The sequence below is a fragment of the Pygoscelis adeliae genome, unplaced genomic scaffold (genome assembly GCF_000699105.1).
Source record: "Pygoscelis adeliae isolate BGI_AS28 unplaced genomic scaffold, ASM69910v1 Scaffold21, whole genome shotgun sequence".
NCBI lineage: Eukaryota > Metazoa > Chordata > Aves > Sphenisciformes > Spheniscidae > Pygoscelis > Pygoscelis adeliae.
Window position 1 is genome coordinate 10079091 of NW_008824243.1, and position 25841 is coordinate 10104931.

The 25841-nt window shown below is 47.4% G+C and overlaps 1 protein-coding gene across 1 annotated transcript in view; it reads right to left on the reverse strand.

The window, feature by feature from the left end:
* The window catches only part of NTRK3 (neurotrophic tyrosine kinase, receptor, type 3), a 221217-nt gene that overhangs the window by 26190 nt on the left and 169186 nt on the right, over window positions 1–25841 (reverse strand). The window contains 3 exon segments of the mRNA XM_009335182.1: window positions 6270–6513; window positions 12204–12376; window positions 16447–16577. Of these exon segments, the coding sequence (XP_009333457.1) occupies window positions 6270–6513; window positions 12204–12376; window positions 16447–16577 (548 nt within the window).

The following is a 25841-nucleotide window of genomic DNA, read 5'->3' on the forward strand; positions in this document are numbered from 1 at the left end:
CTAGGGGTCTGCAGGTCACTGTGAGACTTTCCTGCCCTTACTTATGTAGGTATGACAAAGCAAGACATGTTCTCCAGGATCCCACTTAGTACAGGAGAAATTTAAAGCACTTTTCACTTCTAAGTCTTTTCCTTAGTGCAACATATATTTACAGCTACAAAACCTTCCCAACACCCTGGCAGAAAGGGTGGAGAGAGAGTAGAACATAATATATTTCACCTCAGAGAAGGGGTAGAAGAGACAAAAGGTGATGCTCAGCTGCTTAGCATCTGCACAGCACCTAGGTGCTGGAAATGGTACTGACGTTGGAAGCTGAACGTAGCACACACATTGTACCATCTACACAAGATTACACACAACAGTCAGCACAGCCAGGGACTGAACTTGCTTTCCCCCACCCATCAACATTGAAACGGAGCCTGAGCACGCTGTCCCAGCGCACGGAGCCTGGCTCACTCTCTGTCCGGAGCTGACTAATCCTGCCAGGGTACACCAGGTCTACAGTAAAGCCTGAGAATGGCAGCTTTTCTTTTCCCCCAGAGTGAGTCAGTACCGTATCCCAGATAGAAATTCAGAGGGCGTTTTCCGCCCCTTTGCCTGTTGGCATTGCCCTTCACAGGTGGTGGTGCAGAGCCCTGGCGCACTCATCGCAGCGCTCCTTCCTGGTGCTAACAGGGCTGGGCAGCAGTTTCCCCCTGCTAGGCTCGATCTCCCATGCTGTAAGCATGCTGCATGAGATGGACAGCAAAGCAACAAAGAGAGCATCAGGGGGCACGGAAGCGGGTGTTGTACAGCTGAAGGATACACACGGGCATTAAGGAGCCCTGGCAAGGATGCACAAAAAATGCCAGTGGGAAACTGCAGCTACTCCTCTGGAGTGAGCTCAAAGCTGGTGGGAACAGAGCACCATTCAATGATGGTGTGACCATTTAGGGACCCTCCATCTAGGAGAGCGTGGGTCAGACGAAATTTACTTTCAATGTAAGGCTTGTCTATTAGTCTTATCTACCATGCTAAATTGAGCCTCTAAAGGAGCACGACCCAGGCAGCTGCTAATCCTTGGTGATCTAATACTTGCGTGGAAACTTCACTGGAAAAATAACTGACTGTACCCAGGAGAAAGAAAACAATTTTAACTCCAGAGGAGAAGAACTAAAGCAAGAGATGGTCTAGATGGGAGATGATCATCAGGAAGCAACCTGACAATGAGTACTGAAAATTATAAAGAATATGGGTTTCTCTCTAGCCATTTTAAGGAAAGAGAAGAAAGAAAATGTTTACACAGTAAACCTTCATGCTTCAGAAGAGGAGGCATCTGTCAGAGGGATCCTAGACTTTTTAAAGAACACTGACCTAAGGCCAAAGTCATAGTAGAAATGTTGTTTTGGTTCTGACAGTCTAAGGGTGTGAGAGCCAAGGTTCATAGGAGGAGATATTAATCTTTTATTAAACCAACTGATACTACTGGAAAAAAAAAGAGCTCAGAGAGGGTCTGTGTGTCTAAAATTCATTCTTTTTTCCCCTTCAACAATATCATATGTTCTAATAAAAGATATTACTTCTTCCTGCAAACCTTGTCTCTCCCAAATCCAGACAATGCTCCAGAGTGGTGAGGACACAGAAGCAGGGAGCGTTTTTTGTTATTATGTTTAGCTCTGTGTTGCTAGAAATAGAAACATACTTTCAGAACCCTTTGCAAATCCTGCATGTGTCTTTTTTTTTGACAAGCAGGTGTCCTCTGCGTGATGAACTGTGACCTGGAGCACACTCAGGACAGACCTCTGGGAAAGGACAGAGCTAAATCCCCTAGAGGTTTCAAGCCCAGCCCAGGATTTGGGGTAGGATGCCAGAAGGGTAGGACATAGGAGACCTGGACAGAGGGATGTCTTAATGAGGTTTAATGCCTACATAAATCCTTCCTCTACTCGACATGTGTCTTCACTGCTGGGTTCCCACCCATGTCAGGACATTACCTTGGAAGTTATGACTACGATTTGAGACTATTCTCTTCTAAAGATGAAGAAATATTGCCCTTTCCCTGGGCAGCTGCTACATGTTTTTGTTTTGGAATTGAATTACACATTTTGGGAGAAGAAAGGAAAATGATCTGGATTTTACTGGAGCACAGGGGAGTTCAGAGCCACAGAAGGGCTCTGGGAGCAACTGAACCCCAGTCTGCTGGGTGAAAGAGCAGCTGGGGGTCCTAAACCCAGCCCCAGTGATGCCCCCGGCTCTGGACAAACCCCCCAGCTGCCGTGACAGCCTCCAGCTCCCCAGGCAATGCTGTGCAGGCACTGTGTGCCTGACTTGCTGCAGTCTCCATGCCACACTCAGCTTGGCTGAGGCACAACGTCCCTGACCTGCAGCATCCCACCACCTACTGTCAGAGTCCTGAGTCATACCTAAAAAAATCACCTACTCACGCATTTTTTTAAAGAGAACGACAAGGAAAACGAAATCCGCCCAAATCTTTTCTCTCCAATATGGATATATTCAATCCTGCCTTCCCACAGAGACCCACACCAAAGATTGCACAGCACATTACACAACACATCACAGAAATGCTTCTTCAGCATCCCCGCCTTTACTCTTCACACAGATGCTAGGCTACTTCTCCCCGTCTCCCCAGTCCCTCCACTCTCCTCCACTTTCTAATCAGATGCTGTCTCACCTCTCCCCACCACCTACACCTCCACAAACATCTTCTCTCCATCCTGTCTTGTTGAAAGAAGGTTTAATGGCACCAGCTGGCGGGATCCCTCTGTGATGCACAAGGAAAAGGACGCATCTGTCTTCAGGCAGAACATGGAGAGCCTTGCGGAGAGGGGAAACAAGCCTCTCTGCTGCTTTTGTTACGCAAATATTTGTTTTCTGTATCCAAATGTGTAACAGGAAATTAAGCAGTTCACCTTTGTTAAAGCACTTTTGCATCCCACAAATGCAGGAGCCAGATGGTGTTCTTTCTTTGTTTTAAAAGATTAAAAATGGAAAGAAAGGAAATGGCTAGGAGCTAATCCTCAGCCTGGAACACACTCACATATCCACATGCCCAGTTATCCATGCTCGTGGGGCCTGGGCAGGAGCAAACACGGGGACCCAGCGGACTGAAGTGAGTCTGCTTGCAGAGAGCTCCAGACCCATCACTTTGTGTCAGCTTCGAGGTGGAATCCTTCACTCTATTCCCAGAAAATGACAAATTACAGTATTCTCCCCGGGCTGCAGCTTGGACACACCAAGCAATATTTTCTAGAAACCACCTGAAGCAGAACTTTGCTCCAGGCCCTACTGGTGGGAATGGCAGGCTGTCGACTGGGGAGAGCTGCTGTGCACAAACACTGAGAATCAGACTTGGGAATGTCACCAGTCAGGTTGTAGATGTGACCAGGGACAGCACCAAAGAGTTTCAAAGTTCAACTCTTCAGCCACATCTCCACCTTCCATAGGTGAGACCCAGGAGCAGTTTGGTTCTCACACTTGAGCTCATTTGCTCTCTGCCTGTATCCATTCAAAAGCCCTCACTTGGGGTACCTTGGTGGATTTTATGATAGGTCTGTGCACTCGAAAGGATTGTCTCAGGAGCCTTGAAAAGCCAGTTTTCATGCAAGGGATGTTAGGAATTAAAATCGCAAGGAAGGTAGAGCACAAATGCACAACTGTTGTGAAGCCATATTGGTTTTCTCACCTACGTTTGCAGGAGAAAGTGAAAGCTGCTTCTTACCAGAGTTAAAGTCAAGTCTAATACAGTCAATTCACATGAGCCCCGTGTGGCTTCATTAGTGTCACAACCAGGTTTCTGTTCAAAGGGTTGACTACTCTTGTTCATAGGGAAACTACTTAGAAGTGCAGGTTGCCACACAGAAACCAAATAGATTTCCCAGTCCAGAGAGAGCAAGGCTCACACCAGTTCTTGCAGAGAATGAATGCAGCGGTGCTGTGCAAAGACAGACGGAGAGGAGAGGACAGGTACGAGATAGTGGTGGATGGGGAAGGACAGAGACTGTCACATAACCGTGAGTGCACCAGAAGGGTGAATAATGAGATCAGCTCCATGTGCTCTCCTGGTAAACATGTCCCACAAGGTAGTGATTAAAGAAGGAGATTGAGAAATGAACCTATCTGGGTTCTTCTCGTATGCTGGGAGTAGTGTGGCTGGGCTGCGGCTGGAGGAAGGATGACGGACACTTGGCTCCCAGACTTCTGCTCTTTGCTGGGGGGGAATATATGGCCTGGATGGGCTTCTCAACTCTGCCACTGAATCCTGCTTTGGCCTTGGGCAAGTCATGTAAACCCTCTGCCCCTCACGCCACCAACGTAAATATGGGCAATCAAAACCTTAATTTGCTAGGACCCCTTTTTGGATTGTAACAGGAAAAGGTCTCCATGCCTGCAGAGCATGGACTTACTGATCAAGAGCTTTAAAAGTACCCAAAGTCAGTGAAAACAGAGAAAGGAAAATCAACTAACAACAAAAGGCTGTGCCGGTCTGAAGCTCAGCTCTTGCTCTGGTAAACAGGTGATAACTAGTTATTGCTTTGGTCATGCATGACAATTTGTGTTAGCAGAGAAAAGTCCACTAGAAAAGCCTTACAACACTGCACGAGATAGAATGGAGCAATCCTCAGCAAAGCATTTTGCACAGACAGAATGAGGTCTACAGGACACCACCACAGAGAAGACAAAAAATCCCACAGCAGTGAACTGGCCTATGGAGATCTCCTCAATTCTCGCTTTTTGGAGGCCCTCCCAGCCTTCACATGGCAAAGCAGCAAATTCTGCTGTTGCAGAGAGAGCTCTCGGTGCTGCAGGAACACAAACTTGGCTGGGATTGTCTCAAGCGGTGTGACACTGACTGTGGTTGAGGTAGGTTTAACACAGCTGAAGAAAAGGAGCCGGGCAATAACGTGGGTAATCACACAGGCTGCTTCTCATCCTCCCCTGGGTCTTCTCTTCCCTACTCGCTACTTCCTGAAGTTTCTGCAGTGACGGGACCGTAGCCACCTCTCTTCCCTCATCACTGCCCAGTAACTGCACCGAGACCTTTTCCCAACACGGGCTTTTGTGTTGCACAGTGAAGATCGGTTCCCTCACTGGTAATTGAACTTAGTGACAAGCCAACGTCCTGGGCTAGGAGAGGTGATATGTCTCAGCAGAAATCTGATAACATTTTTCCTCCTCCCCAACACAGTAACTCCACTTGGCAACTGCCTATCACATAAAGAAAAACTTCTGAATCAGATCAAGACCATAGGTCAACCCTTTCTTGGGTAGCTGATAGAAATCACCCTCAAAGCCAAACACCCATGTTGTAACCAGAAATAAACCAGCCTTAGTCCAAGCATCAGGCTAGAAACCACTGCTCCTTAGCCTGAAAAGCCCTTCCATGCCGGTGGATGGCCCAGCGACAAATGCCTACTCCAGCGTGCTTCAAACTCTGCACATCACAGCTTCTCCTGTAGCTGAGGAAGGGTGAGAAACATGCTGTCCCTCCAGGGAGGCTGCCATCCCAGACAGATAGGGCAGTGCAGACAGGTACAAAGGGAGTGTGCAAGACAAGGGGACAAGCACAAATCACAGAAGAAAAGGCTGGAAAGGCATTCCTGATTCATTGAGTCCACCCCCACAGACGAGTGCAGGATTTGCCTCTTTACTAAACCCAGGCATTTTTATCTAGTTGCTTCCTGAAATTCTTTAGTGACAGGCCCTCAGCAACCTACCTCTGGGAAATTATTCCATTGTCTAAACGATGACCCTGCTGGAAAAAAAGTGTTTTGAGGTCGAACCTAAATTGCCTATTATTTCCTCTTCCATATTTTATGCACTTATCAGCAGTCAGTCTTTCAGTTGCCTTTTCCCTAGGTCCCTGTATTAAGTTTCTTTAATCTAACACCAGAGGTCACAGCCTGTAGTCTTTGTCATCTCTTTGGATTACCTTTAATTTATCAATGTCTTCAAAAAAGAGGGAGAAAAAAATAGGAAAGAAGTAAGAATGGGATGACTTCAGAGACATTCCAAAGCATATGACTGTGTGCTGGGGTATCACAGAGAGCTCTGTGTGTAGGCATCTGCATGGATGTCTGAACTACAAGCAAGCCCAGGACTGAAAAGGAGTAAGGACAGTGGTTCAGGGATGCCTGATTGACATCTGTGTGCATGTTTTAGTGAGGGAATAACCAAGGAAGTGAGCCCAAGCACTCCAAAAACTGATTTATTGTAACATTTCCTAGTCTCCCTTTGCTCTGAGCATCAGACTGCCGCTGGAGCTGCCTTACCCTGTAGTAATCAGTGCTGTAGACATCTCTTGACATCCCAAAGTCTCCAATCTTCACCAGCAGGTTGGCTCCGACCAAGCAGTTCCTGGTGGCCAGGTCTCTATGGACAAAGTGCTGGGAGGCAAGGTACACCATTCCAGAGGCGATCTGGCTAGCGATGTGGAGCATCTGGGATAGCCCTAGCTCCCCTTTGGCTTGTCGAGGCTGCCCATCCACGAGGATCATAGCATCTGGGCCATGTGCCCTATAGGGAGGAAGAAGCAAAAAGCATAGAGTTGGGTCTCAAAAGTGACCAGGAGATAGGAATCCCACACGGTCGCTGGTCCTGCTGGGGTGAGGACTAGTCCCCAGCTCTGCACTGTGAGGATGTACACACAGCTCCAGTGGAAAGAAAAAAAGAAAAGCTTAAGAGAACAGGAGGTTGGGGGAACATTTGGTGGGTGAGCAGGTGCCATACATCCTTCTCCTATCCTTACTCTTCTGCAAGCAACCTCTTACGGCCACAGATGGAGACAGACTGCCAGGAGAGAGGGACCATTGGCTTGATGCAGTATGGACATTCCTCTCTGGCAAGACCTATGCAAAACTAATGAGCCTCCAGATATTTATATATGTGCTCCAGTTAATTCTTACACCTTGGAAACCTTCCCAGAGGTAGAGATATTGCCCCCTTTTCTTCCACAGCCATCATATTTTTGCTACCTAGCCTCTTTATTAATCCCAAACAGCCTCCTCTATTTCCTCCAAACACCATACCACCAAACAACCTCCCCCTGAACACTAACAATACAGCCAGAGGTCACATAAAAGGTTTCAGAGGAGCACCAGCAGCTTCCTACCTGGAAAATACCTTTTATACCCTGAGCTACCCCAGAGGTAACACAGGTACTGTAAACTGTGAAGGCACAAGCAGAGGTGCAAAGGTTAGACCTGGATGTCAGCAGATGCAGAGAATGTCCTGGGCAACAAAAGGAAATATTTTGCTGAACCAAGTGCATTGTAAATTCAGGACTGAAGGTCAGTCTCATTCCTGTAGTGTCCCCTTTTTAGTCCCCTCCCTTGCTGTGTACCAGGCCTGTCTTTGCCACACTCCCTCTGTGATGTCTCTTCCCCTGGTAGAGCTCACCCTTTGGTAGCCTGTGTGAAGGTGGAGTAACAAAAGCCCTCATATTTAGGGAAAAGCAAGAGATTTTGCTGTGACCTTCCTCCCTGTGACTAAGATACAGTACAGCATTTCCTCCGAGGCTTTCATTCTGTTCTCTTTGAAATGATTCTTGGCATTTCACCCCTGCCATCAGCAGTAACCTCACAGAGAGCTAACAAATTGAAATTGCACGTACAGAGCTTTCCCTCCTTCTCGACATGGGACTGAACAACCCACAACAAGAAACAAACTGTTTCCCTCCTTTGTCTCTGTTCCCTAATTGCTCTGTTGGGCTTGAGGGTGCACCAAAGGGATTAGCATCCAGGCATTTGGGGCTCAAACAATAGTTTTTCAAATGCCCTTGTCTTCAGCAACCTCCTGCTGCCCTACAACTGGGAACATGGCTCTGAAGGTCCCCTCCTGGTAGAAAGGACAGCTGGAAGAGGAGAGGAACTCCAGAAATGAGTGCTGATGAGCCAGGAGTGGTCTTTGGCAGCCACGAGTGGGTGATGCTGCAGTGACTGTGGGATGAGCTGGCTGGGAGCAGCACTGCAGGCGGCAGAGCTGGGGCTGCCGGGGGAGTCTCGAAGTCTCGCAGGCATGGTGAGAGCAGCAGCACACTGGAAGAACTGCTGGGGGCAAGGAGGAGCTGCAGAAGAGTGTGTGCAGAAATAACTGCTTGATGTCTTATTTAAACAGCCCACAGATGGGTTTACCCCAGGAAATTACCTGGTGGTGACAACAGACGTTGACAGCAGGTGAAGCTGAGCCCGGACTGAGCAGGTTAGCTAAAAACAGCAAAGCAGGACAAACAATAGCTTCTAAAACTGTGCTGGACAGTTTGTACCAGTCATGCCTTGCAGTGACACCATATTTAGCTGCAGCTGATACCTGTTGTCATCAAAGGTAAACATTCCTAGGTGAGAAGTGAAGGATATATTACTATCTCATTACTGCCACCTTTTTCAAATACAATAATGGCCACCAAAGAAATGTCTGTGTCTGAAGGGAACAGGTGACGCTTAAAAAATGGTCAGCCAACACCTTTATTTCACTGGCTCTTTTTACATCCTACTATATAGGACACATCTCAGTATGTCCTGTGTAATACATACACCTCCCTCCCTCCCTTTCTCCATCCCACATGGGTATAGTCCAGAAGAAGGAAGTATCAACACATTTATGAGATTAACAGGAGGGATATTAGTACATTTAGTTGTGTCAAGAAGCCTGCAGGGAATACAAGAGGGGTCTGCTCATCTCTTTTTGGGGAAAGGGGTTTAATTCAGCTTTACAGAAAGGCCGTAAGATTGGGTGGATCCCCTGTTAAAGAACTGTTGGGGTTTTTTTCTATTATGGAGTGATGGAGGCTTTTGCCAACATGGGGAAGAAAATCACCCCTCTGGCTGCATGCTTCCTCTGCTGCAATGCCTCCTTCTGTCCCAAGACAGTCCAACTGTGGGGGCTGCTCCATAGGAAGGACTGACACAAAACCACCGGAACTATGCAACTTTTCTAACAAAATTTATTGCCTTTCTGAGTTAACAGCAAATGGCAACAACTTACTATAGACTGCAAAGAGGGTTTGTAATGGCAACATGCGAACATCCCTACTTCAAATTTGCTGCTGACAGACAGAAAACAAAAGCTAGAAAAGCAGTGACAGAAGGAAAGGGAGGAAGTGATGGAGATATTCGGTGAGCAGAGAGGGAATGCAGTTGCTGCAGACCCCCGAGCAGCGGGTCTGTGTGCCGGGGAGAGCCCAGCCTTGCCACGCACACAGCCTGCGGGCAGCCTGTCTACACCAGCCCTAGGGATGCTGTGCTCCCTGGCGAGCAATGCCTGTATTTCTCCACGGCAGGATCTTTTCACTATCCCTTTTCTATTAGCCAGGACACCACGATTGCAGTCTCCCCTGGTACAGAGACCAGGGGAAGCTGTTGCACCACCAGCAATGGTCTTACACGCAGGGGCCCTGGGAGGTGTGTAGAGCCATCCCAATACATGCCACCTCTAGCCCAGCTGGTAGGTGTTGTTCCTAGTTCTTCCCCTTGCCACACCAGTTAATTTTACAGACCAGTAAAATTCTCTCTCTTTTCTGGGAAGCTCACAAAGGTCTAACAACACTTAGGGGAATTTATTTATTGTGCTTTTCTCTAGGAAACTGGGTCTAAAGTGAGCCTTTTCCATTTTACTGCTTTTCCAATTTCTGCAGTTGAACTGGGTAAAGTCCATCTGAGTGTTTCTTACAGACTCCCAGTGCCCCTGGCCTCCAGTGCCTGGAAGGAACTGTCTCCTGCTGTGGGCTGGGTGAATCATGCCACAATAAAAACTGCTACTGACCAGGGATGCCAGGCACTCCTGCACCACTGACCTTCTCTGACCCCCTTGCAGCCCCCATCCCTCACCATCGCCGCTGTGAGGGTAGCAGATAGCTGACCTGACAAACAAAGCCCGACACTCTCTTTCCATATGCCCCCTTAGGCATTTTGCTGGGTATAAGGTCCCTTGTCCCAAAAGCCAGCTTCCTTTGAGATACAAAGGGATTTTACTGCCTATCACACACCAACGTACAGAGAAGGGAGCTCATAGCTGCTTGCACTGTAGCTGCTTGCTCCACAGCTGCATGAGAAGGAAGAGCTGGCAGCTAAATGCGGCTGGAAGATGTGAGGCTGCAGTCCCGGGGACCACACATCTGGGAAGTTTCTTTTCTTTCATAGAGGCCAAAGATAATACAACAACGAGCTTTCTTCTCCAGTGACACCGGGACAGGCCCTGGCCTCCCAGGGCATGAGTGTTTCTCAGACATGTCCCAGGGCAGGGTTGGGACGTGGGGATGAGGGGGCGCATGGCTTCAGCACGATATCAGCCTTAGGACCACACTGTTGTGTGAAGCAATTACACAATTGGCAGTGGGCATGAGACATCCCTCTGAGACAGCAGGAGAGCCTGTTTTGGACTATACTGTTTGGGAGGTCAGTTAGAGCAGTGAAGGAGGCTATGCCTCAGCTGTAATGTCTACCTCCTCTAAGGAGAATAAGGTTGCTGGTTCTGCCAGGAAAATAGATCGGTCAATTTTCTGCTCTTCCTTGTGAAGCACTTCAGGAACGTGGTCTCTCATGCTCTATTTTAGACTGCCTTCCTCCAGTCACGAGGCTGAGGCACTGTCCTTAACACTGCATCTCTAATCTGCTCTAAAACACTGTTTCAGCTCAATGCACGGTTTCATGCCCGTAGGCAGAGTTCAATCTGCTGCTGCTGGGAGGTTGCTGAGCACCTGCAAGACAGTGTACCACAAGAGAGGGTCCCAGGGTAACCAAGGCTGCTCCCCTTTGAACGTGGGTCTGAGGAGCTCTGCAAAGCTAGTGTAGCATCAGCCTTCACTCCTCCTACCTTGTCAAGGATGTCACCTATCCAGAGCCTGAGACAGGGACTGAGTTACAAAATCATATTCAATCTACCCACAACTATGCTGAAATGAGGAGGGAAACCAATGCACGGATGTTCCCAGCCCAGCCACTGCCCTGCGAATGCCCCAAGGGAGCTGCAGACAGGTTGGCACTACTTGGCAGAGGAAAGAGGAAACCTTTGAGGTCTTTCCCCATAGCTCTTCTGGTGTAGGTGATTCCTTAGAAATGAAAACCTCAAGGAAGGACCTGCGTTTCCTGGTCAGAAACTGACTGTGATGGTGGAAAAATAATCACCGAGCGTATTCCAACCCCAGATCTAGACCTGCTGTGTTCAAGCTTCTTTTTCCTGCTGCGATCATGTTCACACTTAGCAGTCAAAACAGGAAAATATCAAGGGTCCAATTTCTAAATACTGGGAAATAAAACTACTAATTATTTCAAGAGGTAAGTACCACTCCACTTGCATGCAGGTTTCAGAGCATAATTTCTGTATCGTGGGAGAACAGCACCACAAACATCCTCCCACAGTTGCTCACTGCCCCTCACCGCTGGCGGATTCAGGGCATACAAACGATCTGCCTCATGCTGATGAAATGGTTGAATGATGACTGGGGGGGGGTGTCCAGCAATTTGCATCTCTCTAGGGGCAGGGAAAGCAATTACGGCACTTCGTCAGGCCTTGCCTAGCTTCTTGAGTAGCGTGGTGCCACACGTTAGGACAGTTTGTACCTCAGTCAGCATCTCTGTCTGATGAGGCTTAGGGAACAAGGACGAGGAATGGACTCCAAAGGCACTGCCTGAGGCCCCTCCAGCATTTCTCAGCTCTTTTCTGAATATAGGAATGAGAACTAGAGATCAGTAAATGCCCAGGATACCAATCAGACCAAGGACTCCAGCAAGTTTCTCAAAGGAATATTTTGGTTATGGTGCTACTGAAGCAGGAGCTGGGTGACATGGGGAGTGATGGCTAGTGGCCTTCCTGCTTCAGCAGGGCATGTCTTTGCTGGGTGGATGGGGCTCAGAGCTGCTGACAGCCATGGCTTCGCATCCTACCCCCGCAGGGCAGAGAAGGATTACAGCCACGCTTCCCGCAGCTTCAAACTTGCTGGGGTGAGAGAAGACAAGTCGGGTTTCCATAGCTCACAGGGACCACCCCTAGGACTACCTAAGAGGAAATGCTGGGGTAGGGTTAATAAAGCACCACATCTGGTGAGGACCATCATCTCCTACAAGCTGTCCTTGGAACAACCAGCTCTCATCACCCAGCCCACCAGCACCCACACGGCAGTGGTGTCACTGGTACACGACAGATTTATAACAAGCCCCACTTAGGCTGCAGAGCAGCTGTACAGCATCTCCTGTGCCCTTCTTTGCACGTACCTCAGGAACTTGTTCAGGTCCCCGTGTTTCATATACTCGAAGACCATGATAAGGGGGTCACCGTCACCACACACGCCGTAAAACTTGACGATGTGCTCATGCTGCAGGTTGGTGAGCAGCTCCGCCTCCCTCTGGAAATCCTTGCGGGCTGCCAAGGTGGGGTCTTTCAGCGCCTGAAAGAAGGGGCACAGATACGCACAGGGTGGGCTCAGGCAGGGGCAAAGCCAGAACAAACGGGTCGCGGTATCACAGAGGAGCTGATGAGGAAGGGAGGGTAGAGGAACCGCTGCCACCGGCCTGGTTGCACTGGGAGGGCTGGCAGTAGGTGCCAGTGGCACCACCTCGGTGTTTCGTTCATGTAGTTACCGGCCCAGCAGGTTCCCCAACTCATTTCCCAGGCAGCAGCAAACATACCTCAAAGGGTAATAGCTTCCAATTATTCCCAGCTTGGGCAGGATTTGTACTGGTGACCTTAGGGGTGAATGGCTTCATATCTCATTATTATTAAATTCCTGAGCCAGCCAGTCCTTGCTATCTGTCTTTTATTTTGAAATAGCTGACTACACTGCCTTTATTCAGAAGATGGATTTGCCTGGCTGTGCAGTTATTGTGTGGATTTTTCAAACTGCCTCTGAAGAAGGACACTGTCAAGTCTTTTCTCATAATTTTTAAAATCATGTTTTTATTCCCTGCTGTTATAACAGCTCCCCTGGCAGACTGATGCTGAAGTTGGTATCCTTATTGAGAATATCTCATCTTCCACATTTGAGCACACCACTTTGCCATTGCAGGGTAGCTTGCAGCCTCCAGGCTGTGTGGACCAGCCCGACATCACAGGGTTGCTATGAAGATGTTGCTGTGGGCGCAGCCGGTGATCGGGGAGGGTTCCCCGGGGTTGGAGGCCACTTGTTTGTGCATTATTGTGCAGTTGCATCGGAAAGCTAGTTTGAAAGCAGCGTGTTGTCATCCCAGGGTATCAAGGGAGGGCTCTTCCATGAGCACTTAGTAAAAAAGTTGAAGTCCAGAACATTTGACAAGATGGGATGGCCACGAGAATCAGCACAGCCTTTGCAAACATTTAAGGAAATGAAGAGGCAATCCTGGTTTTGAGTTGCTGAGCCTCAGTTATATTCTCCCCATCCTCCACAGGCCAGGACTGTTTAGTACCAGTTCTGGCTTTAACCGTGCAGCCTAACGGGAGTGGAAAAGGATTCGAGGCAACTTGTTTTAGTTACCCCCAGATTTAATCTGATGTGCACCGGTTCCCCCTCAGTGGTGGGGAACTCTCCCACAAATACACCTGCCCCCTTTCCCCATGCCTTGAATCTCCCCATGCTGACAGGAGAGGTGGCATCAGCAGGCGCAGCCTCCAATTTATGTGCAAAAAAGGATGTTAAGCATCAGAAAGCTGTGCGTAGGGGAAGGGGTTGAATATGCTGCTAAAGCACCTCCAGCTGGTCCATGGCACTGCGGGGTGCAATGCCGTGCGCAGCGAAGCAGTGAGTCCTCCAGAGTAGCTGCTTTTCCCCTCAGAGCAGATCTCCTGCGAGGTTTTTACCCAAGCCTTAGGACACTGCCTCATCTCCTCCTTCTGCCCCCAAACTACTAGTCACATGGCATAATTTCATTTCAATTCTATGTCCTCTGGGATAGCTTGACTTGAGATATTTAGATGGATGTTACTTACACTGTGCAGATGGCAAAGCATCCATCCTTATCTCAGGCACCCAATTACTTTTAGTCATTTAATATCTTCATAATGCTGATGCTACCCTATTTTTCCCCAGGAAAACAGTCCCCCTCCCCCATCACTCTTTTCTCCCCCTTTTTCCTGTAGTTGCATGTAATATTTCAAGCTGCAGCGAGTTTAGGTTTCCCCTCGTTCACACACAATCATTTCTACAAGGTTTTAGGACTGTAACTTTGCAAATATCACACACCAAAAAAAAAAAGATATTAAAAAACCCACATTACTAAGGTTGCACAGCCAAGCATTTAGAAATAAGGGAAACAGGAGCTGGAAGTGGTGGAACAGGGAAAGAAGACCAGGACTGGAGGAAGAGAAGGGCTGTCCCAGCAAAACCACTGAAATGCCTCTCCTAGGAAGGTTTGGGGTGGATTATATTTGTGCCTCCATCACACGGTTTCTACATGACACCTGGCAAGTCAGTCAGCATCTGCAGGTTGCAGCCCTTGTCTTGAAGTGTCAGTTGTTCCAATATTACCTGGGAAATGCCCTTTCACGCGGCATCAGGGCCAGGTCTGCACAAGCTCCGTGAGTTTCCTGGAGCAGCAGGGGTCAATGTGGGTCTGGTATCTGCTGTCTGTGGGGCTGGAAAGGTTAGTAACTCCATCCTCCACCTAAGTGGATCCTTTCAGCTCAGTTTCCCTGCTTATCCATCTGCCCCCTGCCAAATGGGGATAATACAACCCCAGCACCTCACCGAGAGGCTGTGAAAATGAGCACACTCACATCTAGGGAGCTCTCAGACACAGGAGTGATCATCCCAATGAAGCAGTCCATAGAGAAATGAAAAATACGTGCTGGGAGGACATGCCCTGAATACCAGCCCCTCCAGCATTTCTAGTACTTGACTTTGTAACCTCAACACTCTTCGCTGAATATAGTTTTTGTGCATTTCTTAGGATGTTTTTAGAAGCAAGCTGAATAAACCAGGAAGCTTGTCCATGCCATCACATCAAAACTCAGCTTATCTGCGGGGCTGCAACTTTTAGGTCTGCTGAAAACCTGAGTCCATTTAACCGAGTGAGTAACACAGCCACTTTCTTTGGCCCTGGGAGGGAGTCCCTGAGAGCACAGCAGAGGCAGACTCGGGGCCGTGGACTCAGCTGCCCTAACCAGCGTATCCTGCTGCTGCCCTGAGCTGCAGTGACCAGGGAGGTAGTTCTCAGCCTCTGTTGGGAGCATGAGATCTTCAGGAAATGTAGCCAAATCTCAACTTAATATGTAAGGCCTTTTTTTCTTTCCTTTCCCCCCCCTCCCCCCTAAGACTTATAACGTGGCCTAAATTAGAGGGATTTTTCCCTGTCCCCCCCCCAGAGCTGGCAAGAAGCCAGATTTCAAGGCCCTGCTCTAAAGCTGGATCTGTATGATCTTGCAGGATGAAAGGCACTCTGGAGATGTAAGCTCATAGTAGCAATTAACAGAAACAAGTTCGGATGCTGTTTCTGCCTACAAGCAAATGAAACTCAGTAGAGACTTGAGAGGCAGGATCGCGTAAGGGATGGCTGACACTGATAGGCAGGTACCAGCCATATAATCAGGCAATTAATCATATGGGTAGCTGTGCTACCTCAGCTTAAACCAGTCCCAGAGGTGAAAGGTGCAATCTTGCAGGCCGCAGTCAGAGCATAAGGGGACAAAAAAAGGCTTGAACTGCCAATGATTAAAACAACTCTCAAGTATCGGGATGCCTCCAGCATCCTGGAGAGAGTGCTGGAACCTTTCTCCCTGTAGACTATCGGTTTAAATGCAGATCATCTTCCAAGGAGTTAGGAGGCATCAATTAACTCCCGGGGATTAGACTTTGTGTGTCTGCCAACTGGTGCCACTTGAGAGGAGAGCGCATTTCTGCACTGAGTGGTCTCTGCCCAGAGCCACACTGATGGGGCACAGCTCACATGAGGACCCTCACAAGGATGCAAACAGCACAGCACAAGCCAAGCTGAACTTGTGTTGGCTCAAAATCACCCAAACAGGAGCGATCCGTGGCTAGGCAAGCAGGAACTGAGTGGAGCCGAGCTGGGTTGCTTCACTCATCTTGCAGCAAATCAATCCCAGCAAATTGGTTTGTCATGCTTAGCTTTTAAGTGCTCATTTTTGCCAAGGCCTTTTTTGGTTTCAGCTTCTGCATGTTCCACAAAGAGATAAAATCCGGAAAGAGAAGAGCCCTGCTCCCTCACGGAGGGAAGGTGGACTCCACACTGCGCTGCTGCAGCTGCATGGGAGCTTACAGCTTCCAGACCAGCTTCTCCTCCCCGTCCGTCTCCTGGCTGCGTCAGCAAGAGAAGAGGCTTTGGCATTGGTGGGAATAGACGACTTTGAAGCGAAACACTGAAACTTTGTGTGACTAAGTGGATTTACCACAATCTCCAGCATCAGATAAATCTCCACCCCTGGCCCCCAGCCCTCCCCTGCTTCCCTTTCCCACGCAGGCTCACCCAGCCTTGCTAAGCCGGCCAGCCCCTGCCCTACTCTCTGCCATTCGCCCTTGGGATTTACCTTCACTGCTACCAGCATTTTGTCGTTGGTGGGGCTGAGGTTGTAACACTCGGCCAAGAACACCTTCCCAAAGGCACCTTCTCCCAGCTCCCTCTTCAAAACGATGTCTCTCCTCTTAATATGCTGGACATCTGTTGGAGGGAGGGGAGGAAGAGGGAGAGGGTTGAGGGAAGAATGAATCAGGGTTAATTCAGGGAATGGAAAACAACTAATTCAATTTTCTAGCAAGCTGCAAAGGATTTGAAATTGCTTTGCAAAAATATCTACAGGGATCTTTTTACCCACCCACGGAATGCAACCATCTCTGGGATGGAGCTAGTATCATGCAAAACATCTGCGAGGAAAGTACTTGAGGTTTATCACGATTTTACTATAAGCTCGCAGCAAGCTTATCCTCAGGGAGAGGAATCTTTGGGGCAAAATCTGCTACAAAGACCTGAATCTCTTTGGAATGTTCCTGGAAATAATTCATCTCCTGCGAGGCGTAGCAAAGGTCACATACTTCCAATGCCAGGCCGGGCGAGATCAGAAGGTCCTGTTGAGTTTTGCATTTCAGTTGGGATCAGTTTAAACCCAAACCCGGGCAGATTTTTGAGGCTGAACCTTGGCAAGTCAAAGCGTTCCCAAGGGGAGGAAGACCACTGACCCCCATGCACCTTAGGGCACGAGCAGGAGCTGGTTGGACATGCCAAGCACTGCCCCGCAGCAAGACCCTGACCGTGCAGCCATCTCCTATGCAACTGTTCCCTCAGAAACAAGGTCATCCCAGGATAAAGTCACTGGCACAACAGACAAACTCAACCCATTAGTTTCAATGATCCTTTCCACTGACATTTAGGACGGCGAGGACTGACAGAGAATAGCAACCGAGGTTTCAGGAAGAATCAAAATAGCAATAGCTATTAATTTAACAAAGGTACAGAGGCCTGTGAAGATTGGTCTCCTCAGCTAACAGGGTCATTCATAAGGGCTAGGTCTACCCATGTACTAGGCACCTACAAGGGTCAATAAGGGACTAGCAGGATCTCCACAAATGATGAGTCATGATTAAATGCCACTGGTTGCTGGGAGAGCTTGGGGGTCTCCATACTCTTTTCGGGATGACACTAGGGCAGAGCTACTTGCTGCCAAACCTTTAAGCACCTTTCTGGCATCACAGCACCCATACAGCTCCTCCGGCAACACAAAGAGTTTTTCTTCAATGCCTGGAATGAACTGTGGAATCAGCTAGAGATGCACAGCCACCATAGCATTTTCTGGAGGCACAGTACCCAAAACTTCATCTCTCTAAACTGACCTTCACTGGGGCTTACTGCCTCCCTTGAGAACTGTGGTAGCACAGACAACCTCCAGCTTCAGCCTGATGGCCATGGCAGGGCAGTGAGAGCTACACACTTTTCTCCAGTGCTTGGTGAGCAAAAGCTGATGCATTAGAGGCCTCCTCAAGCAGAGGCATTAGGTGGGACAGTGCCCTCTTTCCACTCCTACCCTGGGGCATTCGTAACTTGGCCTTGCATCTCCTTGCTCACAAACTGGACTGCTTTTGAGTCTTTTCCATCTCTTCCATGTGCCGTAGGAGCTGTACAGGTATGCACCCTTTAGCTCAGACGCATCTCCCTCGGGGCACTGCAGACGCAGGAGGTGGAAGTGACTAACACCATGTTTCAAACGGGCTGCAGGGAAGCGTCATTAACAGCAATCACAATCTGCCACCAGCTCCCACCACCCAGGTGCCCAAGCAGGCACCTGCATCGACCGGAGGGAGCACATGCCCACAACAACATAGGTACCATTTAATGCATCAAAAAGCCAACGGATTGGAAGACTAACATCCTAATGGCTTTCATACGATTAAGCTTTTTAATTAGGAGCTCACAGGCAGGTTTAAGGAGCTGCCATCTCCAGCCCTTTTGCTTGTTTGGGAAGATGGATGCTGTAAGATTGTATAAGCAATGGGCCTTGTAATGAACGATGCCTCTATAGAGAATTCCCATTGACCTTTTCATTAATTGTTCAATAGACTGAAAACTGTTAGTTACCAATATTAATAATATTAGTAACACTAAGGCACAGGATGGCAGGCACATCCCAAATGACTTTGGTTTTAAATCTGCAGTGAGGCCAGGAAGAACAAATCACATGTGGACTTTGCCTTCTCCACCCGGTTTAGTTGAGTGTTTAAGGAGTACCTTGAGAAATCTGAAATATTATGTGTTGAAATGTTAAGTGAGGCACTTGGGTGAGGAAAGTCCTAATCTAGGAAAAGCTCAAATGGCACCAATTTACTTAATAGAGTAGAGGAAAAGGGTTTTTTTCCTCTTTCTCTTGGCAAGCATTTCTATAGCACTCATCACTACAGTACCTAGGATTTGCTGTATTGACAAACCATGTATTTGCATTCTTGGTCTCCTGAATAGCAGCAGTCAAGAAAGCTGCGGGGAAATGATCTTGTATTAAGAGAAGCCCAAGGACACTCTAAAAAACTCAGAATCCCAACAGAAATGTAGCAATTGCAATCCGATTGTCCCATTTGATGTGAGATAAAGTTAAAAAGGAAACTGTCTCAGAATAACCAGAGATACTATTTGAGATTATTTACAGATTATTTACACTTCTGATGAGTAAGTGGTAACATCATGAGAACTGAAGCAAACCTTTCTTTCTGAACTCCCCAGGGTCTTGCCCACAATTTTCAGCTCCCAATTTTTCATTCCAACAATATCTTAATAAATGATCAGATGTTTCTGAAAGCCGGCATCCAGACTGTGTAATTATGTCTGCATTATTAAAATAATATCCCATCTGTCTTCAAGACCAGATTTCGCAGCAAGTTGTTAGGGTCACCTGAGAAGCTTCAGGGAAAATTTGTATGAAGAATTTAAGGAGATATTGTGGCAAATGGAGTTGAACTGAGGGAGGAGCAATCCTTTTGAAGTAGTGGACTCATGTAACGCTGCTGGATTTAAAGTAAACTTGGATGATTATAAAAAAAAAGGTTCATGAAGTTAAGCAGTTTGACAGCAACTGGACAATCTTAATGTAAAGTCAGAAAAGTACTTTTGCTGATCACAATTTCTCTCAGCCTCAAACGGCCATAAATTTTGCTTCACAGTATTTTAGGCACAAATGGAATAATAAGTGAGTTATAATAAATTGCTTTTTCACATGCTATAGGCTTAAAATACTGAAGTTTACATCAAATTCTTCCATTCACGGTGAGATCAGCACTATGATTAATTCTACATTACTATTAAATATGGGCTTTAAACATAAAGCAATGACAAACCGCCCTGGCACTGTGCGAATGGCTGTGTTATTGTGCTAACCTTGCATCTCTTTGCTCGTCTGTCCTGGCTGTAACTCATAAGGAAGGCCGAGCAGCCATGAAATATGCTGTGCTGCAAGGGCACCTGGGAGGTTCATCTGCATAAATCTGTTTACCTCCTCCTGGAGAAAGCTGAGCCCTGTCTGATAAACAGCTGGTGTTTATTTGTTTTAGGCAGGCAGTGGTGTGCTAATCTGTCTCGGCTGTGTTGCAGTCAGCCCTGCCAACAAGGTATATGCAAACTGTCTTCCCGTAAGCATCACTCTTTTTTTTTTTCTCCCCCCTGTACCATTAACTTATAAAAACAAGCCAGCAAGACAATTCGAAAGAAGAATCTATGCAGGAGCCACAGTAAGACCTGATAGGAAAATAACCAGACTTGACAGCATGATGGGAAGTCATTCAAGGCCGTGCTGTATCTAAAGGAAGCATGTGAGCGCACAACACTGAAGTAATTCCAGTTTTAAATGAAACATCTTGCAGTCCTTGTTTTGGGATTACTATGTTGCTGCATGACACAGAAGGAAAGTTGGGCAGATTCCCCACCTTCCTTCTTGTCCATCAAGATTTAACACGAGGAACGTGTTTCAAGCTCTTGCCTTCACTGTTGTTCTGAATAACACATGAACCACATCAGAAAACACTCGACCTGCAGCTAGTTGGAAATGCCCCACAACTTCAGTTCAATGATGATAGCATGAGGGTAAGCAAGAATATTAGCAAGAGGGTAAGTCTGGGACACTGCACTCACCTTTACAAATTGCCTCCAGAGCAGAAAGCTTTCCTTTTTTTCTCTGGAAGAGTCAAGGCAGAAGGGTTGCGGCTTTGGATCTGCAATGGGATCTTACCTAACCTCCTCTGAACCTTTTGTAGGATGGCTGACTTGATCTGTGCTTAAAGTGCACTCAGTCAGAAAAGTGACTGTCTAAAAACAGCAACTTCTTCCTCCCCTTATTTGGTCCCATGTGTCCCTTAGTCATGCCTGCTCCTCTTCTCGACACAAACATATTCTAGTTTGCTAACCTTGTGAACCCAGCACAACCATGGGATGTAGGGGAAGAAGAAGAACTTCTTCCTCCCCTTATTTGGTCCCATGTGTCCCTTAGTAATCACGCCTCCTCCTCTCCACAAAAACATATTCTAGTAGTTTGCTAACCTTGTGAACCCAGCACAACCATGGGATGTAGGGGAAGAAGAAGAGGGAGCAAGATTAATTCTGCTTTTCTCATATGTCAATCTACCATGTCCTGATGGGTCATTTCTGCACTGGCTCCTGGGATGAAGCCTGGAAAAGCCAGAACTTTTTAGTTTAAATCACTGATTCAGTGACTCTTCACCCATCTTTTACACTCATATTGCAGAATCTCTCTTTCTTGTGACAAGGTCAAGCCAAAAAGACCTCGACTCAACCTCCAAATCCCAAGTAGATCATACAGAGCTGGTAAAAGACTGTGTGCGATGAAAACACCCTTTTTCTAATAACCACCACATTTCAATCACATGAGCAGAAATCAGGAAGTTGCATGGGTACACTTCATTAATCTAATTTTCCAATTATTGTCTTATTTCCAAATCAGTCCTGGGGGTCAGGTGAAGAAGAGGTGGGTTCAATGACACTGCAAGTCCTGCATTTCAGATTCCCATCACAGCCAGCATCCTTAAAACCATGGTTTGATAATACTCTTGAAGCCCGGATGCACATGATGAAGTGTTTGGGCACAGATGACTACAGTGGGAGGTAAATGGACAAATCAAACTCCAAACGGAGTAAACCATGAGCAGTGCCAGTACTTAAGTTACAGAAAAATGCAAAACTACTTCTTAAGCTGGATCATTTACACCAGGCCTGAAATGAATTCTTCACATCTTCTTTCAAACTCCCAAACAGTGCTCTATCCGCTTGTTGTATTTCTAGTGGGTTTCCTGTCCTTGGACTCTTAATTCACGAACAACATGTAGCTCACTGGCGAAACAGAGCAAACCTAGGGAAATCTTTCCTTTTACTTTTGCCACCCTCTTTATCAGCAGCTTTCTCTTCCAGCCTAGAAAAGATCAATATCAATTTTCTATCAGTTTCTTTTCTCCTCTACACATGTGGCCCTGTTTTCCCTAGAGGTAGGTCCTTTCCTGCACCTCTCCGACACCAGCTCCTCCCTCCCTTAGCTTTGTCACTTCATGCCATTTCTTCTCTCTTTTCTTCTCTCTTTTTCTTCTTTATTTCTTGCCCTTCTTGCTCTTCAATCCCTGTTTTAAAACTGACTTTTTTTAGATGTGTTTCTAGGGTATCCTGATTTGAGTCTGATCCTGGGCTTTTTGTGGTAATGGCCTTGATTTTCATAAGCTCCTAAAGCCTCATTTGCATCAACAGCACTTTATAAATGATAACAACAATGGTATTTTTCAGTAGCAGCTGAGTCATTTGCTGTAACAACTAATTTATGCCAAAGAGTTGTCTCTTTTTTCTTTATACATAAGTTGTCCACAAAAAGGTAGCAAAGTTCTCAGTTAGTCAATATGATTCATTCACTTCTTTCTTGACTCACTGCTGAAATAATTCTTATGAATAAACCCTGCATAGCTTCCCTGCTCTGTGACAATTAAAATCAAATAAACAAGCTTGCAATTTACCCTGGAAATATTGTCATTAAGACATGTAACTACCAAACAGAGTGCCTTTCATGTCAGGCAGTCAATTGCAACCTGGATGTCAACCAAACGTGTTGATGAGTTACCCGATGTACACGATCAGAGCAAAGTGTGCAGATTGGGTAGGACCAGATCAAAAAGCCTTGCCGCTGGAGGGCTGATAAGTCATTCTCTCACAGACCTGTCTCATAGTGAGAGAAGATAATGCATAGGCTAGCTGCACAGAGTCTGAGTCTCCCTCCTGGCCTGGTGCAAATCCATCAAAGTCAATGAAGGATATTGATTTCAATCGTGGACTGCTGTGGAATACACATAAACAAAGGGAGAATCAGTCCCACATCATTTAAAAAAATGGAGATATAAACAGGCTGTTTCTTATCTCCATATGGACTCCAAGTAGGTAGCCCTTCACTTCTGGTGGCTTCTCTCCCAGCCCTGACATGAGCCACCTCTGGGAAAAAGCCCAGATACACGCTTCGGCTGCTCGGCGCTGTGCCCAGACACCGGTTCTTTGCCAAGTTCCTCTGTTAAGGCACCCTTCAAGGACTCAGCTTCAAAAGAGTCGTGATTATAAGCACCGAGCAGTTCTGACAGTCCTTTCAAAGAGACCCCAAGTCATGGAGGTTTATGTAAAGCATATCTGAATCTCTGGGAACTTCGTGGAGCAGGCACAGTCCTTGGCTGAGCCACCTGGGCTCCAGCACGTGGGTGCACCAAGGTCCTTCCCACCCCCTTCTTTGCAGGCCCTGTGGACAAGACCATCTCGCTCAGACCTTTCTCGTCACTTTGAGGGCAGTATTTCAATGTTACTAATTCTGCACGACAGCTCTGATAGCCATTTGTGTGTGTCCACACAGAAAAATATGGAGAGAGGCTTTCTCACATCTTCCATCCATCTCTCCTTTGGCCTTGATGGAAACAACCTGAAATGCAAAGGATGCTCTCCCTTTTACTGTGTTACCCCTCTCTTTGCACCCCTTCTTAGGCTTTTCAGTCTCCAGCGAACCAATATATGTCACTGGCCTCACAGCTTCTCTTCAGAGTGTTTTTCATGTCTTGTGTCTTACCAAGATGCTGGCAACTTGCTTCCAGGCAGCCCCTGGTGCCTGACTATATAGTACATAATCAAACAGTCGTGATCATACTCCTTCATAAAGACCTTAAAAGACAATGACTTTGTGTTTCTGCAGTTCTTTGCATTTTCTTACCATTCCCTTCATTCCTTGGGAGCAGCCGCAAGGCATGAGTGCAGGTCCCAGATGTGAAGGAGGCATTACTGCCCAGCTGACCCAGCAGACCCAGAGCTAATGCAGTACACGCTGCTAAATGGACCTCAGTAAAAAATAGCAAGCCTGGACGCATTTAGCTGGACAATCTGGGCTAAAAAAAATTATCCACGAATACCAGTCTGCACCAGGAGCTGACGTTCAGTGTAATCAAGCTCAAGAAAACAAGAGAACAGAAGAGCAACCTCTGCAAGCCAGATCTCTGATTCTTTGAAAATACCTTATATCCACCACTTACAAGCATACCTCCAGCAATTAGGACACCATCAGCTTCTCTGGCTTTTGCTGTTGCAATAGCAGGCGGAGAGGAAGCCCTGACCCAAAGGGCTGCCTTTCACTCGTCAGCTAACTCCAGCTAGCCTTGATTCGAGGGAGAGCCGCGTTTCTGCAAAACAGCCCTCAAGCTCCACAGAGTGATTTGATTAGCGGCACGGAGCGACTGGATTAGCACCCGCTGAGCTGCCGTAACTTGAGCTGCTGCATCTCCTCTGCAGCACCAGCTCCGATATCAGCCACACAGCGACCGCCAGCAATGACAGTCTACGTGTACAGTGCTCTCGGAACTAAAGGTAAGTGTAAAGGGAGTGTGTGTGTGTGCGTGCGTGTGCGCGTGTGTAAAGGAGCCGACAGAAAGGCAAAGCACAATCACCCCTTAAACCAACATCTCATCAGATGCAAGCCCAGAGCCTGCCAGACTCCCTCACCACATCACGCTGAAAACCATTTACAAGCAGGTGACATTACCTGGCGTGACATACCTGCAAAGCTTAAACCCAAACCAAATAAAACTCTCATTTTCTTCATGAAAAAAATCTGAAAAATAACAATGTCAGAACGCACTTGGCACCAACCCACAAATACTTTTTAAGCAAAAACTTCTGTCCCAGCTTAAACCACCTGACACTCCTACAAAAACAAAACGTGATTTCAAGCTCTTCTCATCCATTTCAGTCCCATAAATCTGAGTACTAACCACTTAGTATTTATTTTACGAATAGAGCAATATGAAGTGTCCCATAGCTACTGGGTGCTGAGCAGTCTCAGCTGGGATGCACAACACCGCATAGTCCTGCAGAAGCAGAGCCATCCTGGGGAGATCCCAAAGCAGCGGAGTTAGAACAGGAGGAAGACTCCTGCACATCACCCCCAGCAAATGTTTGACAATGACTACAGCATCAAAGAAAGGAAGCCTCCAGCACGTCTGGGCCTTGCACAGCAGCGGACTCTTGCCTTTAAGACAGCATCCCCCTCCTCCTCTTTCTGCAGATTTGCGACTTACTGAAATCACTCAAGCAAGAGCTCATTATATCAACAGGACCCTTCCTTGATCCAACAAGGTAAATCCCTTCACGTATGCTGATGTCAATGGTTAAAATGTCCTTTAGTATGGAGACCTGGAAGACTTCCCAAAAGAAATCTAATGCTCGCAAGGCTCCCTGCAGCCACTGTGGTCAGGGTTCTGGAGCAGGCACGCAGCTGTAAGCGGGTTCCCAGTTGTGCCCCAACCCAGTCTCTGCCTCTGCCCAAGACACATGTCAAGATCCCCTCAGGTTAGGACAGACACTCTGGTCCCCCTTGCTCTTGTCACCTCTACAAAGCCTGGGTGCAGGTTCACCCCATGCCCACCCATGCCTCTGCATGCACCAACTCCTCCTCAGCTGGCTCCCAGGGGAACACGAAACACTGCTGATGGGACCAAAACCTTCTTAACATTCCAGACAAGAGACTTAAAACCCAACCAATGATTCCCATCGTCTCCTGCACCTTCTCAAATAATTTCTGGCTGACACTAGGCTGCAAAGCCAAACTGCCTCTCCAGCTTCAGCAGTCTGTCTCCTTAGACATCCAGCACCAGCTTCACATCCCGAGGGGACACTCGGGCTCTGCCTTTTGTACACAAGGTTAACTACACAACTGGGCTCTTCTGAGGAGGAATACTAAGCCCAGCAGGAGGCGGATAGAGGAGGGAAGTGGGCTGCAGAGGTCTTTGCATTGAGTGAAATGCCCAAGAGCCCCACGGCAATGTATCATAAAAAGGATCTTACACAAAGCATTGTCCTCACCAACTCACTGGTACACTCCAGCAGCTCTTGGAAACAGGGATTGGGATTCTTGGCAGGGCAGGAGGAAAAGGGAAA